The 19,320-nt window shown below is 41.1% G+C and overlaps 1 protein-coding gene across 1 annotated transcript in view; it reads left to right on the top strand.

The window, feature by feature from the left end:
* The first annotated feature begins 6,768 nt into the window (after positions 1-6,768).
* LOC129833248 (transmembrane protein 104-like) overlaps positions 6,769-19,320 on the top strand; it is an 89,045-nt gene continuing 76,493 nt past the window's right edge. Inside the window, exons 1-5 of the mRNA XM_055897692.1 lie at positions 6,769-6,967; positions 7,534-7,606; positions 16,071-16,192; positions 16,888-16,969; positions 18,194-18,281. Coding sequence (XP_055753667.1) covers positions 7,562-7,606; positions 16,071-16,192; positions 16,888-16,969; positions 18,194-18,281 — 337 coding nt within the window. The 5' untranslated portion in view covers positions 6,769-6,967; positions 7,534-7,561. The remainder of the gene's footprint in view (positions 6,968-7,533; positions 7,607-16,070; positions 16,193-16,887; positions 16,970-18,193; positions 18,282-19,320) is intronic.

Raw genomic sequence — 19,320 nt, 5'->3', positions numbered from 1 at the left:
TGACCATTGTTATGTGGGGGAGGCTTGCAAGCCGAAGAATACCATCCCAACCGTGAAGTACGGGGGTGGCAGCATCATGTTGTGGGGGTGCTTTGCTGCAGGAGGGACTGGTGCACTTCACAAAATAGATAGCATCATGAGGAAGGACAATTATGTGGATATATTGAAGCAATATCTCAAGGCATAAGTCAGGAAGTTAAAGCTTGGTCGCAAACGGTTCTTCCAAATGGACAATGACCCCAAGCATACTTCCAAAGTTGTGGAAAAATGGCTTAAGGACAACAAAGTCAAGGTATTGGAGTGGCCATCACAAAGCTCTGACCTCAATCCTATAGAAAATTTGTGGGCAGAACTGAAAAAGCGTGTGGGAGCAAGGAGGCCTACAAACATGACTCAGTTACACCAGCTCTGTCAGGAGGAATGGGACAAAATTCACCCAACTTATTGTGGCAAGCTTGTGGAAGGCTACCCGACACGTTTTACCCAAGTTAAACAATTTAAAGGCAATGCTACCAAATACTAATTGAGTGTATGTAAACTTCTGACCCACTGGGAATGTGATGAAAGAAATAAAAGCTGAAATAAATCGTTCTCTCTACTATTATTCTGACATTTCACATTCTTAAAATATATTGGTGATCCTATCTGACCTGAAACAGGGAATTTTTACCAGGATTAAATGTCAGGAATTGTGAAAAACTAAGTTTAGATGTATTTGGCTAAGGTGCATGTTAACTTCCGACTTCAACTGTACGCCACTGCTTGTTTCCTGTCTTCCCTTGATTAACCTAGCTAGCTAGCATGTAGATTGTAGCTATAGCCAACCTAGGCTAGGTTTACTGCTCTCCCATCTCTCAAAACAAAGTAATCCCCAACAGAAAGTATGAATATGTCATTGTCATTGATAGTGGACATTAAATCTCTTCCCCTGGATGAGATTAACTGACATTGATGTGATTGAATGACAATCCAACGCTAATCTCTAATCACTTGTGTTTATTATTGTTGATACTGTGTTGTTGCTGTTGTCCATCTTGATATTTTTTTATCTTTAACCATTCAAATGATAAGCTTGAAGATTGTTTGTCCGTAACAGAAAGTACTGACCAGTGAGCTCATGACTGCCAATTTTGATGTCAGCTTTAGAAATACCACAGACTGTATCATAATAAAAAATAACTAGCTAGGAGTAGGAGCAGGACAAACATCAGGGCACTACATTGGATGTCCTATGCAGAGGCAATCAAGAGAATTGAGAAAGAATGTGATGCTAGTGTTGAACATATGGTCATGGATGCACCACAGCCATTAATGAACGTTTGTCAATCAAGTGTTTGTTCTGTCTCAAATTATTATTTAAAACTGGAACTTGTTACAACCTTTTTGTTTCTTTTTATTTGATCATTTTAGCTAATTGGAAGTTTTAAAGTAATATTTTTGGAATGGAGCATTTTTAGAACAATGAGGTGCGTTGTATTTATTTGTTGATTAACACACTGTGTGATAAAAGGGGATTTTGTGACATTCATTGCAACTGTTATAAATGGTAAGGCTCAAGTGTTAAAGAAATCTAAAAAAAAAATGGACATCATTGTGGCTGTGGCAGAAAAGGTTCTAGGCCTGAAAGTATTCACAGTGGAAGAAGTAAGGGGTAATGACTATGGAAGAAGAACCACCCTCCCAGACTCGTGAGCCTGGATAAGGGTCAGATTTGACTTTGTGATTTTAATAGAAGAAGCAGCGTTATTTTGTATATATTTTTTTGTTAGTATGAATATTTTCATCCAAAACATATTTTGCTTTTTGGGGATATTTTTGTTGTCATCCTGCACAGTCTGTGGCAGTAATACATATTTTCTTGGTTGTAGTCCACCAATAAATCCCAAAGAAGAAGAAGTATGATCGCTCTGGGGCCTTTTCTCCATTAAATTTGTTCAACTCCATCCTCTCTCCTCCGTCCTCTCTTGCCTCCTTTTGAAAAGGGTCAAAGGTAATCGAGGAGAGGAAAGTGGACGATAATGCGCTTCTATGACATGAGACTCTCCTTCTCTAATCACGCGTCATCAGGCAAATTATGTTTACATGGTAGAATCCCAAAATAAATGTATGGTGATTAAAAAATTATAATTTAGTTAATTGAGAAAGACATTTATAGATAAAAAGATAAGTAGTGTATTGTTTTTTAAATGTTAGCATGCTTTTCTCCTTTGAGAAAACAATAGCTGATTCAAAGAGGGTGTGGCAGATTTAAAAACTCTTCTGCAAAGGACTCAGCAAGGATACACTTGTGCTTCCTCGCCCAAAGGAGGCTATCGGGGAGGCGAGAACCATCTTCTGTTTACCTTTCTGACAAATTGACACACTCTTCGACCATTTATTGGTTTCCAGCTCACGGCGGAAAGAGGATGGAGGAGAGAGGATGGACTTTTGCCCAAATGAGAAAAGGACTGGGACAAGTTTTGGTCCTTAATATCCGTGATCCTTGGGACCTTCAACTGACGTCACCCCATGGAAGTCGCCAGGTTGTAGTCCTAAAAAACGGGAAAAAGTTACCTCTGGTTATTATTGGGGGGGAAAATAGGGTTTTGGGATAAACGCTCAAAATCAGGTCTGAGGTTAACACGGGCTTAGGAGATGTTATACGTGTTGTTCTATGAGATAATATGAGTCAGTTAACATGACCTTTGAATTATGAAGCATTTGTGTGCTTTATGTGCTTGTTTTGATTTAATAAATAATATAAAAAATAAAATAAAAAGTGACGTTAGTTGATGATGATCTCATTGAACAAAAACTATAAGATCTCCTTAGCCTGTGTTTACCACAGACCTTATTTTTGCCATTTTCCAAAATCACTCATTTTCCCATAGGCTTTGGCCAACAAGCCATGGTGGAGTTAGTGGGTGTGGTCCTCTGCCCAGGCATTGCTGACACATGCCAGATCTTATAACATCTGGATAGGTATTTTACGTATCAGCTAACCACATCATGGTCGCGTTCCTCTGCTCACATGTTGTATGAAATGGTTGCGTGCCAGGTCATTGACCGTATCATCGACTGACAGATTGCTATAACATATGATGTGGTTAGTTGATATGTAAAATGCCTATTCAGGTGTTGTAAGATCTGCAAGGAGTCAGCAATGCTTGGGCAGAGGAACACACCCAATATGTTATAGCAATCTGGTGCCCAATCTCACGTAACCATTGGTTGATGCATGCAACGTCTGAGCAGGGAGACACGTCCAGTGCATACAAAAAATATGCCATTACTATAGCCAAAGACAGTACAGTATGAAAATAGAAATCCCTTACCATGCTTGATCAGACTTGTAGGCAATGTCATGGCGATGTTAGCTGGCTAAACTCATGCCCAGAAACAAGCCATCAGGTTTAACTAATAACTTATATGAATCTTTATCTACATAAAGATTGATGATGCTATGTATTGGCCATTGAGAGGCTTTGAAGCCACCTGTCAGCCATATTGGCACTCCCCCATAGGGATGAATGGAATTCTACAGTATTTACATCAAATGTTTCAAGGACAAAATTAAATGTTTTTAAGTATTTTTGTTGTTGTAGTGGGGTCATTAACATTAGTCTTCTCTAAAAAGGATACATTAAGGACATTTATATACAGTACCGATCAAAAGTTCGGACACCTACTCATTCCATTTAAAAAAAAACTATTTTCTACATTGTAGAATAATAGTGAAGACACCAGCACTATGGAATAACACATGGAATCATGTAGTAACCAAAAAAGTGTTAAACAAATCAAAATATATTTTATATTTGAGATTCTTCAAAGTAGCCACACTTTGCCTTGATGACAGCTTTGCACACTTGGCATTCTCTCAACCAGCTTCACCTGGAATGCTTTTCCAACAATCTTGAAGGAGTTCCCACATATGCTGAGCACTTGTTGGCTGCATCTCAGTGCTAGAGGCGTCACTACAGACCCTGGTTCGATTCCGGGCTGTATCACAACCGGCCATGATTGGGAGTCCCATAGGGGGGTGCACAATTTGCCCAGCATCGTTAGGGTTTGGCCGAGGTAGGCCGTCATTGTAAATAAGAATTTGTTCTTAACTGACTTGCCTAGTAAAATAAACAAATAAATATCAATAATATCCATGCAATTACAGAATACACATAATCTTATACCTGAATCATGTCCTCTAGGAGGATATCTGTCTTTGGTATTTTTTTAAAACCATATTAAAATCTCCCCCAAATATCAGCTTTGCAGTAGGAAAATTATCTTGGAGTAAATTTGCATTCTTTTTTATGTCTTCCAATAGTTTTTAAATTTGTATTTCTTGAGTTATAACCATAAATATTGCAAAGTAAGAACTGTTTACCAGCAGTTTCAATTACTAAAAATACCCAGTGACCTCTTGTATGAGTCTTAGTTGTTAATACAACAACAATAAAAAATGCCCATGCTGAAGATCTAGGTCTATATCGGTCCACTAATACAGGACTAGTAAAAGCCCAGTGCACTACTTTTGTGAAAACATTTGAACTATCTGTATTTAAGTGTTTACCAGCATTTGTAACTTGAGTCTGATAATTATCTGTACAAAACAGTTAATATGATAATATTTGTGGAATATAAAAATACTTTCATACTTTTCCCCCGTGGATATCGAACCCACAAACCTAGCATTGTAAATGCCATTCTTTACCAACTGAGCCACATCATCACATAATCACAAACCACTTGATGTCTCAATGTACTCAATTACTGTATTGTGCATTGTTTTTCTTCATGGGGATGGAAAGTCTTCAGTTACAAACCTAGATGACCAGCCGTACAATACAGTAATGCACATTTACATTGTGATTTGTAAAGATGGTAAATTAATACTGCACAAAAATTGTCTCTTTCTAGATTTCCAGAAAGCCTTTAATACTGTAAGCCATACTGTTTTTTTTATACCCTCCACAAAATTGAGAGATTTCTTTATTAACTCAATAAGAACTCTATACAATGGAAATAATAGCTCTCTAAAACTTGCCAATGGTACATCACCTAAATTTGAAGTCAACAAAAGAGTGAGGGAAGGTTGCCCAATAGTCCATTCCGCTACCTCTTGACAGCTCAGTTTTTACATCTACTAGTATCCCATAATTCATTTACAGGTATTAAGATAGATAGATTAAAGAGAAATTAAGATATCCCAATTGGCAGATGATACCACTATTTCTTTTAAACCATTTGGAAGTTCCTCTAGCCCTTGATTGATGTAATTAGAACTTTTTCAAAGATGTCAGGTTTAAATCTGAATTTGAAAAAGTGTGACATTTTAGCATTGAAAGGTACTGATATCACCGAAGCTTGCAGTATTCCAATCAAAGACACTAATTTATTTAGGGATACAAATTACAAAAGAAAAGGAGAGAAGAACCTTAATCTTTGCCCAGTTGTCTCAGCTATAAAAAAAATAAGTTTAACTCATGGTTAGGCAGAGATTTGTCCATTCAAGGAAGAGTTTTGCTGACTAAGGCTTGTCTAGAGCTTCTTATGCGTTCTCTTGTTTTAATAGTCCCAAATCGATTTGCTCCCAATTAGATGAAACATGCGCAGTACGGCGAGAGACCGTTTTACCCGATTACGTATTTCTACGCATGATCTTAGCTAACCAACTTCGCCATGACATCACCTACACGTGTGATCGGGAATTTCAATTTTCATACTGTACTGTCTTTGGTTTTCACCATAATAAGAACGTGACATCTTTGACCGGGATCTGAAGCATCCGGTATGTATCATATGACCAGAGAGGAAGCTTAGAGGCCCAACTCCGCGGAAAATCTGTCTCCCTCCAGCAGGTGGCGTTTTTTCGCCCACCAATGAGTGTCCAATTTGGCCAACCTAAAAATGAATGGCTTAGTGGATCCATAAGGTTTATTTGATCGAATAGAATTTTCGTAGTGCTTAAGTTGTTACGAGTGTACTGATAAGTGACATGACATCGCGGAAACTTTGCGAAAAATCACTTTATATAGGCGTTGTCTCGAAATAGCTATGCATATTCATAGCATGACGAGTCTAGTTTATGCCGCATTCAAACACAATTGGGAACTAGGAAAATACGTGGTCAAATCATGATGTCAGTGATCTTCAGGCCGGAGCTCTGGAAAGCGGCCCGAGTTCGAATTCAAAGTTGGATGACCGTTTCCCAGTCGGAGTTCGTTTTTTTCCCAGGTTGCCAGTTCATTTGAACGCACGGAAGTCAGAAATTTACGAGTTCCCAGTTGTTTTAAACGCGGCAGTAGCATATCTCTCCATTTAATACAGGCATTTGACGTCAACTACAGTCATCGAATATAAAACATATGATTACAATAATCACATGTATCCTCCAATGCAAAGAAAATAGGCCGCTAGACAGCCCACTGTGCCGCTTTATGGACACCGACTCAATCGTTAGGGCGGAGAGACCTGTATCTTGTCAGTATATCCAGAGTCTTTGATATGACTCTCGGTGGCGTTCCGAATTTTGTCGTCTCGTGACCTACTAAATACTATATAAAGTCATAAACCACTAAAATTGTTATTTAAAACATTTAATTTTAACCTTAACCACAATGATAACCATATGCTTAACCTTAAATTAAGACCAAAAGCACATTTTTGTTTTCATACATTTTAACGATATATTCATTACCCCAATTCTGTTGCAAAACATTTCTTTAACGGAAGCAAACGAAACGGGGGAGGGACCTACCTTGATTTGTCCAATAGAAACTCTCGTTTTGAAACTGGCTAATGATGACACCACTGGTGTGCACACAGTCATTGAATGTGCATGAGACAGAAGAATGGACATATAAAGTTTATTGGAGGAGGATGTTTATTTTCTGCACGAGTTATTTATTATTGCCATTCGCTGTCTTGTTGGCTTGAAATTTAGCTTTCTGGTTTAGTTACCCTGAAAAAGATTCACTGAACGCAGGTGCGTGTTGTTTACGTCTTACTTTGACTTTGTTAATACTGTTGCAAGTGCTTGAAAACAATGTCTAGAGATGATAAACGTAGCTAGATAACCAGTTCAACGCTCATACTAAATATAGCTACAGTACACATGATCGTACTAGCTACAGTAACGTTAACGTTAGACTGGAGAATGTGTCTAGACAGTGCTAGCTACTTACTGCTGTAGCTCAGTTAGGGCAGGTTGTTTAGCTAGCTATCGTTAGCCAACTAACGTTAGCTAGCGTAGTTAACGTTATCTAGTCAGTGCAATACATTTATGCCACATAGCAGCAGATATAATGCCTTAGCCAACTACTCAAGACAAGGCATCACTAGTGTGATGGCATGGGATAGTTATCAGTGCTAGCTAGCGAGTTATCTGCTTTCTCACAAGGTGTAATGCATTTTTACTGACGGCTGTCAGGAAGCTACAGTCAACTAGATTTGTATAAAAGCGGTATCTATGAAAGTGAAACATTATGTGATTGGTAGGACACAGTTTTGTGAATAATTTGATTTAGGATTTGCCATTACTGTATCTCCCAGGTTGTGATCTCCAGTGTTGGTGCCCATCATGGCCGGAGGCATCACAGAGACCGGGGAGCTCTACTCCCCATATGTGAGTATCAGTATTAGACCCTGCAGTATTATGCTCATTCTCATAACTGTTTCATGTCAGGTATTTGATGTGCATTATTTTTTATTTTACAATATTTTTGTAAAATGTCACTCCCAAAAAATGTCACTCCGTATACGAATTTATACATACAAACAACAACTTCCAGACACACACAAAAATTGACTACATCTCATCTGCCCAGACCCGCATGCTCACACCCCCATCCTTAGTGCCTGTATTATTGTTTGCCATAGTGCCTGTATTATTGTTTGCCACTTGGCCTGAAATTGTATCAATTTGTTTGCTTTTCTCTATCCCTATGCTATTTCAATATGTACATAAATAATTAGATAAAAAAAATAAAAAAATCTGTGTTAATGATTGCCATATTGATTTGATTTCCAAGTCTTCAGAGAAAGTTTTATGAAGATAAGTGTAAAACTAAAAATGACTCAATAATCCATGCTTTCTGGGAATTATATAGTCTGGAGGTTGTGGGCAGAGCTAGAAAGTTGATTGTCATAAGTATTACAATGTAAATTTACTTTTAATCCTTTTGTCTGCATATTTCAAGACATGACATAGGGGGTGTAGTGAGAGACCCAATGGGCTGGACAATTCTCTTCTCATCACTCAAGACATGACTCTGCCATTGTGCTGTAGAATTTGTGAATTTAGTCTCTTGTGTATATAATATATTCTATATATTAGTTTATACTGGATTAAGTGTAAATGTTAGTTAACTGTAATGTCGTTAGTTATACTCCAACTTTCCCTCCATCTTGTTCCAACATCAGTTATTTTTTACGGTTTTGTTCCAATAGTTTTTTCCCGAAGAGATTGTCAGTTGGATATGGTCTCTGCCAGGTTTTTATATCTTCCCTATCATATGAACATAATTTTCTTACTCAAATAAGATTCCTTCAAGGTTGCTCTGATGTCAAAGGTTTAAATCAACATTTTGAGAACTTTTAAGTGTGCTGTAAATTCTGAAGAGAGGTTTACAAATGTATAATGGATAGCAAATTCTGAAAACTTATCTAGACTAAATTAGTTCAAGTTACCTGCATGAGTCCAAAGTCCACACAATATGTGACAAAATTATTTAGAATAGTGATCTGCACCTACTCTCGTTTCGATTACATTTTTGTCCCTAAAAATGTTCATGAATTCTGCCGCTTGTACAATCGGACCTATAGCACTTTCAGATCACGCCTTTGTCCGCCTCCGCTTTGACCTCTGTAAAATCATCCCGAGATCAAAGAGCTGGAAATTCAACACCTCCATGCTATCAAATGAAGCATTCCATACATTGGTCACTACATGGATAGACAACTACACACAAGACAAAGACTCTCCTGTTTTTCCGGCCAAATGCGAGACGCTGCCAAAGCCACCCTAAGAGGTCATTTGATTGTATATGATTCCTCAGAGAAAAAAGCAATGGAAGCACACAGGTTAGAGCTTGAGAAGGAACTGGAAGTACATAACCAATCTCCAGACAGCACCTCCTGGATTCAACTTAAAGCAGCCAAAGCAAAACTAAACTTGGACTATACTCGAGAGATATTGCATACCAATTAAAAAAGAGCAGTCGGAGCATACAATCATGGCCATCCGAATAGAAGATGACGAGGTCACATATGATCCAAATAAGATACATTTAACTTTTCATAATTTTTACTGCAAATTTATATGCTTCTGAAAGGGCACATACAGATGCAGAACTCCATTCCTTCCTAGAGGGAATCTCGCTACCTAAACTATCAGAGACAGACCAAGAAGATATCAACTCCCCTTTCACTCCCGAGGTCCTAGCGGCAATTATCTCCATGCCACCTAACAAATCTCCAGGCCCAAACAGATTTCCCAGAGTTCCACAAAGATTTTTGGCCACTACAAAATAATTACCATATTGCTCGACGAGACTAAACACTCCTCTTCCCAAAATAATAAAAGTGTACCAAACTGGATTTATTAGAGACATGTACTCTTTTGATAATATTCGCCGTCTTTTTGATATTATAGATCAAGTAAATGCACGGAAGACCCCTGTTCTGCTGGCTTCACTGGATGCTGAGAAAGCATCCAGTGGGCTCCCGAGTGTCGCAGCGGTCTAAGGCACTGCATCACTACAGACCCTGGTTAGATTCCAGGCTGTCTCACAACTGGCTGTTATTGGGAGTCCCATAGGGCGGTGCACAATTGGTCCAGCGTTGTTAGGGTTTGGCCGGGGTAGGCAGTCATTGTAAATTAGAATTTGTTCTTAACTGACTTGCCTAGTTAAAGAAAATATTAAATAAAATAAAAAGAAACGTTTGACAGGATGGAGTGAAGCTTTCTGTTCTCAGTCTTAGAAAAGTTTAATATGGGCCCAAACTTTATCAAATGGATTAAGTCCCTATATTTTCATCCAAATGCCATGGTGTCTACTAATGGTCTAAACTCTGAGAGATTCTCTTTGGGATGTGGCACAAGACAAGGATGCTCGCTGTCCCCTCTGTCTGAGCGGATGATGTTTTTTTAAAGTTTTTTTTATTTGATCCCCTTTTCTCCCCACGGGCTCGGGAGAGACGAAAGTCGAAAGCCATGCGTCCTCCGAGGCACAACCCAACCAAGTCGCACTGCTTCTTTAACACAGCGCGCCTCCAACCCGGAAGCCAGCCGCACCAATGTGTCAGAGGAAACACCGTGCACCTGGCCCCCTTGGTTAGCGCGCACTGCGCCCAGCCCGCCACAGGAGTCGCTGGAGCGCGATGAGACAAGGAAATCCCTACCGGCCAAACCCTCCCTAACCCGGACGACGCTAGCCCAATTGTGCGTCGCCCCACGGACCTCCCGGTCGCGGCCGGCTGCGACAGAGCCTGGGGGCGAACCCAGAGACTCTGGTGGCGCAGTTAGCACTGCTATGCAGTGCCCTAGACCACTGCGCCACCCGGGAGGCCCTTAGCGGAGGATGTTTTACGCTACATATCCAACCCTGAGAAAATCCTCCCTTCCATTTGAGACACAATTTCTCAGTACAGCAATTTTTCAGGATATAAGATCAATTTTAATAAATCCATTGTTTGCCAGTTACCAGTTATCTTACCAGTTCTATGAAGACACTCTGCCCATTCCAATGGAAGACATAGGCTTTCAATACCTTGGAATCTTTGTAACACCAGATCTGAATAGCCTTTTCAACTACTGCTCCTGGATCGAATCAAGAATGACCGCCGAACCTGGATCTCCCTCCCAATTACCTTAGTCAGAAGAATCAATGTTATCCATATCAACATACTCCCTAGATTGAACTATTTATTTCAGATGCTTCCATGCTATCTCCCAGTTTCATTTTTCAAAACAACCAACCAACGCATCACTATCGTTCAAAAGTTTGAAAAAAAAAACACTTTTTTTGTCCATTAATAATATCAAATTGATCAGAAATACAGTGTAGATATTGTTAATGTTGTAAATGACTATTGTAGCTGGAAATGGCAGATTTTTTAATGGAATATCTACATAGGCGTACAGAGGCCCATTTATCAGCAACCACCATTCCTGTGTTCCAATGGCACGTTGTTAGCTAATCCAAGTTTATAATTTTATTAGAAAACCCTTTTACAATTATGTTAGCACAGCTGAAAACTGTTGTCCTGATTTAAAGCAATAAAACGGGTCTTCTTTAGACTAGTTGAGTATCTGGAGCATCAGTATTTGTGGGTTTGATTTCAGGCTCAAAATGGCTCTAACCAGAATATAAAGAGGAGGGTAAGGCCCCGGTGCACAACTGAGCAAGAGGGCAAGTACATTCGTGTGTCTAGTTTGAGAAACGAACACCTCACAAGTCCTCAACTGGCAGCTTCATTAAATGGTACCAACAAAGCACCAGTCTCAACGTCAACAGTGAAGAGGCATCTCTGGGATGCTGGCCTTCTAGGCAGAAAAAAACAAGGACATTTCTAAGTGACCCAAAACATTTGAACGGTAGTGTATATGGGGCAATAAAAAAAACTAGAATCAAGTTCTCCACTCTATTAAAACCTGAATCTAAGGGTGGTCTTGCCCTTCCCTGCCTTTAAATCAAATTGGATTTGTCAAATGTGCCGAATACAACAGGTGTAGTAGATCTTACAGTGAAATGCTTACTCACAAGCCCCTAACCAACATTGCACTTTTAAGAAAAATACCCCCCAAAAATAAGAAATAAAACTAACAAATAATCAAAGAGCAGCAGTAAAATAACAATAGCGAGGCTATATACAGGGGGTACTGGTACACAGTCAATGTGGGGGCACCGGTTAGTCGAGGTAATTGAGGTATGTACATGTAGCTAGAGTTATTAAAGTGACTATGCATAGATAATAACAGAGTAGGAGCAGTGTAAAGGGGGGGGGGGGGGGGGGGGGGGCAGTGAAAATAGTCTGGGTAGCCATTTAAGTAGATGTGCAGGAGTCTTATGGCTTGGGGGTAGAAGCTGTTTAGAAGCCTCTTGGACCTAGACTTGGCACCCCGGTACCACTTGCCGTGCGGTAGCAGAGAAAACAGTCTATGACTAGGGTGGCTGTAGTTTTTGACAATTTCCTTCCTCTGACACTGCCTGGTATAGAGGTCCTGGATGGCAGGAAGCTTGGCCCCAGTGATGTACTGTGCCGTAAGCACTACCCTCTGTAGTGCCTTGCAGTTGGAGGCCGAGCAGTTGCTATACCAGGCAGTGATGCAACCTGTCAGGATGCTCTCAATGGTGCAGCTGTATAACTTTTTGAGGATCTGAGGACCTATGCCAAATCTTTTCAGTCTCCTGAGGGTAGTGGTTTTGTCGGGCCCTCGTCACGACTGTCTTGGTGTGCTTGGACCATGTTAGTTTGTTGGTGATGTGGATGCAAGGAACTTGAAGCTCTCAACCTGCTCCACTACAGCCCCGTTGATGAGAATGTTGGTGTGCTCAGTCCTCTTTTTCCTGTAGTCCACAATCATCTCCTTTGTCTTGATCACATTGAGGGATAGGTTGTTGTCCTTACGTTACATGGTCAGGTCTCTGACCACCTCCCTATAGGCTGCCACATCTGATGAGCGTCAGAGCCGGTGTAGTACGATTCGATCTTAGTCCTGTATTGACGCTTTGCCTGTTTGATGGTTCGTCGGAGGGCTTAGTGGGATTTCTTATAAGCTTCCAGGTTAGAGTCACGCTTCTTGAAAGCAGAAGCTCTACCCTTAGCTCAGTGCGGATGTTGCCTGTAATCCATGGCTTCTGATTGGGGTATGTACGTACAGTCACTGTGGGAACGATGTCATCGATGCACTTATTGATGAAGCCAATGACTGATGTGGTGTACTCCTCAATGCCATAGGAAGAATCCCGGAACATATTCCAGTCTGTGCTAGCAAAACAGTCCTGTAACTTAGCATCTACTTCATCTGACCACTTTTTTTTATAGACTGAGTCACTGGTGCTTCCTGCTTTTATTTTTGCTTGTAAGCAGGAATCAGGAGGATAGAATTATGGTCAGATTTGCCAAATGAAGGGCAAGGGAGAGCTTTGTACGTGTATCTGTTTGTGTTTTCCTGTTTGCTTATGGTGGTATACAGCTCATTGAGTGCTGTCTTAGTGCCAGCATCGGTCTGTGGTGGTATGTAGACAGCTACAAAAAAATACAGATAGTGTGGTCTACAGCTTATCATGAGATACTCTACCTCAGGCAATCAAAACCTAGAGACTTCCTTAGATATCGTGTACCAGCTGATGTTTACAAATATACATAGACCACTACCCCTTGTCTTACCAGAGGCTTCTGTTCTATCCTGCCGATACAGCGTGTAACCCACCAACTGAATGTTATTCATGTCGTCGTTCATCCACGACTCGGTGAAATTAAGATATATTAAGATATTACAGTTTTTAATGTCACGTTGGAAGGATATGTGCTTTTAGTTTGTCCAATTAATTATCCAGCAATTGTACGTTGGCCAATAGGAGGCAGATTAGCCACTCTTCGGCAGATCCTCACAAGGCACCCCGATCTCCTTCCACGATACCTCTTCCGTCTCTTTCTCCTTCAAATGACGGGGATGAGGGCCTGTTCGGGTGTCTGGAGTAAATCCCTCTCGTCCGACTCATTAAAGAAAAATGGTTTGTCCAATTCAAGGTGACTAATCACTGTTCTGATGTCCAGAAGCTCTTTTTGGTCATACATTTACATTACATTTAAGTCATTTAGCAGACGCTCTTATCCAGAGCGACTTACATTTAACCTTTTTATTTAGCTAGGCAAGTCAGTTAAGAACAAACTCTTATTTTCAATGACGGCCTAGGAACAGTGGGTTAACTGCCTTGTTCAGGGGCAGAACGACAGATTTGTACCTTGTCAGCTCGGGGATTTGAACTTGCAACCTTTCGGTTACTAGCCCAACGCTCTAACCACTAGGCTACCCTGCCGCCCCGAGACGGTAGCAGCAACATTATGTACAATTGTACTACTGGTCTGCCCAAATCAGCAACATGTTAACATGGATCACAAACAGACAAGACTCAATGTGGATTCAGATAGAGGCCCAATCCTGTGGTTAATTTCCCCTAAGCTCAATTATATTCATTATTGACTTTAGTGAAGTGGGGAACATACCCAAAACCTTTGATTTACAACACCCTACTAGCATGGAAGGACTGCAAGAAATACCTTGGCATTTCCTCCCAGATGTGCTCTCACTTGCCTATAGTAAACAACCCAGACTCGCCAAAAGCCCAGAGTGATGCCAACTTTCATCTTTGGCATACTCTCAGGATCAGGACCTATTCGGACCTGTTTCATCAGAACGCAACTACACTGAAATCCTTTCAAGAGCTCTGCAGGGAATTCGATGCACGTAATTTCCTCATTCACTTCCAAGGGGAGGTTTAGAGCTCATCTCAATTAAGTTGAGACCCTTCTTGCTACAGCACAATCCATCAAAGGCAAAATCCTATACTAGAGTGTGGGTTCCTCCTTACTCTTAAAATATTCTGGGAAAAGGACCTTTGTCTGATTATCAGTGATGAGTTATTTGCGACAGGATATGCTGCTCCTCTACTAATACAAAAAATGAAAGTATATAAGTACACATTTTTGTTCAAATTGTATTACACCCCAGTGAGACTCCATAGAATGAATACAGACATTTCTCCCTATTGTAAAATATGTACATCTGAAAGTAGAACTTATATGCATGTATTTTGGAGTTGTAGAGAGATCTGGTCATCTACATGCATGTACAGTTTGATATGACCTCGTGTCTCTATCTTCTTAATGTTCAGCAGGACTTTGTTCTTCATCCAGACAGAGAGAATTTGTTTAAGACTATCACATACTTTGCTATAAAATGTATTCTCCTGCTGGGGGCTTCTAATTCCTCCCCTGCATTTTAAAATGAGGATTGACCAGATTGTTGACTTTCTCCCTCTTGAAAAGCTCACTTACGACCTCCGCAAGAGACAGCCCAAGTTTGATAGACTCTGGTCTCCACAACTCAACGATATTTCAAACTGGACAGAGTGAATGGGGTGATTTAAGGAAATGTGTATATACAGGAAGTGTAAGTTGCTCTAAAGCTAATTTTCTTTCATTGTCTCCGCTAAAGCTGGAAATGTCTACACGATTACTGATAGTGCTGCTGCAAATTTGTTTGTTTGATATTTTATTTTATTCTATAATTTGTCTGCCACATCTGTGAATATGGAATGTGTTTTGTTTGTTGATTTGAAAAACAAGAACTTAATATATCTTTAAATTATACAAAAGTGATGTAGAGCAGAAATGTTGTGGGGAGCACGTGCGGTGGTTACTCATCTGGTCAGGACACTGAAAAGAGGAAGAAGGAATGCTTAGGCACTGAAAAAGGCTACCACTGATGAACTTTGATGACCCAAACCATAAATTCTGTTTAGCAATGCATTATTTTGAGGCCTGTCTAGGTATGTCACAAGTTCCTGCAGGGACTGATATCAGCATGGCTGTGTCTGCTTCAGCTGTTTTAAGGCTAGTTGTCTTGTGGTTAAAGTGCCCTTTCTAGATGAAATATTAACGGACTGAAGGAATGGATAGGGATAAGGGCTTTTTAGTGATCTGACCTTCTGTTCACTGGTCTATCTGTATGTCACGATGTCAGCCCTACGTCTCTACTGCTAGATGGGACTGTAATAGTCCACAGCTGACGACTGTGTTTGAATAAGATCAAGATAATGTCTTCAGTTGACCAGTACGTTGCAATTTGTCAATGTGAGGTCAACATGTTTTTCTTTACACCCGTGCTAAACTGTCGCATGATTTACAGGGTTCAGACTTCACTCCCTTGACCAGAGTGTGGTGTTACGTTGAGTGAAGGGAGGATAATGTCCAGTAAACAGGAGTGTCCAGATGTACTGGCCTCTTGTGGACCCCCAAGACAACGACACCCTCTAATAGAGCACTCCCTTGGTCTTACTTCTTGTTCTGTGTCTTTGCAGGTGGGCTTGGTGTACATGTTTAATCTGATCGTGGGCACGGGGGCACTGACGATGCCCAAGGCCTTTGCCCAAGCAGGTTGGGCGGTCAGCCTGGCGCTCATCTCCTTCCTGGCGTTTATGAGGCGAGTTCCTCGTAGGCTCACTGCCTTTCCATTCATTTCCACAACTGTTGCCTTACATCCACTTCCCCAGCTCTCACTTTAGTTTAAGCACACCATAGCACAAGACTAATTTACCATATTTAATCCTTATCGTCCACACCTAAGGTCCTCCCAGCCACCTACGTGGAGAGTTATTGCCGTCCCTATCAAATGGGATGCCACTGATGAGGCATGTCAGTAATCTAGCAGGGAACAACCAGAGCAGGAGGAGTTGCAGATGAGTTGATGCAGCGTGTCAGTCAGCAGGAGGAAGTTGATGATGCAGGATGTGTTTCATTAGGGTAGTATATGAGGAAAAAGGGGAGACAGTGGACACACAGAGATGCAGATCAGAGGCCAGTACTTTAGCTTTGTGATGTGGATTTAAACATACACTGCCTTTTAACAGTTTCATCTTTTTACATTGCTTTGTTTTTAGAAGGTTGAGATCTAGAGATCTTATTTTATCACCAAGGATAGTGTGCAGTTAGGCAAGGTCACAGACTACAACAAATAAAACACAATGATATTCAATGACAGTTGTTGACAATGGGTCATACAATTCTACATTTGTATAAAATTGTTATGCTCAGTATATAATATGTGTAGACTCTTCAGTGCTAGTTTTTGCCATCTGAATATATTTTTCTGAACCCACTTTGTTTAATTTTCATCAGTTACATGACCACTACGTTTGTGATCGAGGCCATGGCAGCAGCCAACGCTCAGCTGTGCTGGAAGAGGAGGGAGCAGGAAGAGGTGAGTTAGCACATATAAATAACCAACAGGTGGAAGTAATGGAGGAGCAGTGATAGTCGACACTTAGACATACTGTCTTTTCCAGTGAGCCCTACTCATCAAGTGAAGGCCCAGATTCGCTAGTTCACTACCCCTTCAACCTCAACACCTTTACGGGAAGAATAACCTCAAGGCGCTCAATAGACCATTAAAGAATAATATGGGGAATGGAGTGCTTGCCACTCCCACAAATGTGTGATTAAACAAGCCTTGTAGTGTCCTCTACTGACTCACTGGGGGGGCAATTTAGTTTTTAATCGTTGTTACTTTAGTAATTTTAAATACTAAGGAAAAGTCATCTCGTGCAGAGATTGATGGAGCTGGTGGAGTTAATTTTCTTATTTACAGAAAAGCAGCAAGTCATTTTGCCTAATGCCCAAGGTTTCCACTAGAGGAATTAGGAGCTTAAGGACAATGGGTCTGGCTTTGACAGAGCCCCAAACCCCATGGCCTTGATTAATGGCTCACTTAGTCTTCTTCCAACATAATGGGAAGAAGGGAGGCACAGAGTGGGAATGTTTACCCTTGAACATTCTTTATTTCGTTCTGCTCGAATGAAGCACATAAAAAAAATTAAGCTGTTCCTTTAAAGTGATATACTGGCTGACATTTTCTGAGAAAGTTACATAAAAGTGTATTAGTTTGAATTTGTGGGGGGGGGGGGGGGGGGGGGGGCTGACTCTGCATCTCTCGGATGTGACTAAGAAATAGGATAGATCTGTCACTTTGATGTTAGATGCTTTGTTTCTGTTGCTGGCATATTCTCTTCCAGTGAGCCACCCACTTCTTAGTCTCTCCCACACCCTGCCCAACCAGCTGTAGCTGCTCTTGTTAATTTAACTGATAATGACATCCTCAATGTCAATTGTAATTGGGCATTAATTAATATAAATCTGTAGTGAATTTGGTAGATGAAGAGTTATGGGAGGGCGTCAGATTGGCGCTCATATCTATTGTATATGAGGGGGAAAGCTCCCTCATCCTCCCCAGCATATCCCAGCTGTTTCAGACAATTTCCAGATGCTGCTGCCCTCCACGTCACATGTCCAGCAAATAAAACACAGTGTTAATAGGTTGTAAACTGACTGTTGTTGGCACTGAGCAATAGGACTTGTAGATTAGGATTGAAGTCAGTGTTGGGTGGAGGCAGGCTGGTTATCCTCTTTCCATCACCCTCATCTTCAGGTCCAAGACAGCGACTCCACCTCTGATTATTCGGATGATGATGCCCGGGGACGATCAGAGCCAGAGACAAGGCCCATTTTGTCAGTCCGTGAGTATAGTGTTCCCCTCATCCCTCCTGAAGACTAGAGGTCGTGTTAAGAATGTGTTGAAAATAAGGTACACTACATGGCCAAAAGTATGTGGACAACTGCTCGTCGAACATCTCATTCCAAAATCATGGGCATTAATATGGAGTTGGTCCCCCCTTTGCTGCTATAATACCCTACACTCTTTTGGGAAGGCTTTACACTAGATGTTGGAACATTGTTACAGGGACTTGCTTCCATTCAGCCATGAGCATTAGTGAGGTCGGGCACGGATGTTGGGAGATTAGGCCTGACTCAGTCATTCCAATTCATCTCAAAGGTGTTTGATGGGGTTGAGCTCAGGGCTCTATGCAGGCCAGTCAAGTTCTTCCACACCGATCTCGACAAACCATTTCTGTATGGACCTTGCTTTGGGCATTTGGGGGAATTGTCATGCTGAAACAGGAAAGGGCCTTCCCCAAACTGTTGCCACAAAGTTGGAAGCACAGAATCGTCTAGAATTTTATTGTATGCTGTAGCGTCAATATTTTCCTTCACTGGAACTAAGGGGCCTAGACTACTGAACCATGAAAAACAGCCCCAGACCATTATTTATCTTCCACCAAACTTTACAGTAGGCACTATGCATTCGGGCAGGTAGTGTTCTCCTGGCATCTGCCAAACCCAGATTCGTCTGTCGGACTGCCAGATGGTGAAGTGTGATTCATCACTGCAGAAAACGCGTTTTCACTGCTCCAATGTCGGCAAGCTTTACACCACTCCAGCCGACGCTTGGCATTGCGCATGGTGATTTTAGGCTTGTGTGCGGCTGCTCAGCCATGAAACCCCATATCATGAAGCTCCCAACGAACAGTTCTTGTGCTGACGTTGCTTCCAGAAGCAGTTTGGAACTCGGTAGTGAGCGTTGCAACCGAGGACAGACTATTTTTACGCGCTATGAGCTTCAGCACCTGGCGGTCCCGTTCTGTGAGCTTGTGTGGCCTACCACTTCGTGGCTGAGCAGTTGTTGCTCCTAGACGTTTCCACTTCACAATAACAGCA

The sequence above is a fragment of the Salvelinus fontinalis genome, chromosome 34 (assembly GCF_029448725.1).
Source record: "Salvelinus fontinalis isolate EN_2023a chromosome 34, ASM2944872v1, whole genome shotgun sequence".
Taxonomy (NCBI): Eukaryota; Metazoa; Chordata; class Actinopteri; order Salmoniformes; family Salmonidae; genus Salvelinus; species Salvelinus fontinalis.
This window is presented reverse-complemented; position numbering and strand designations above follow the sequence as displayed.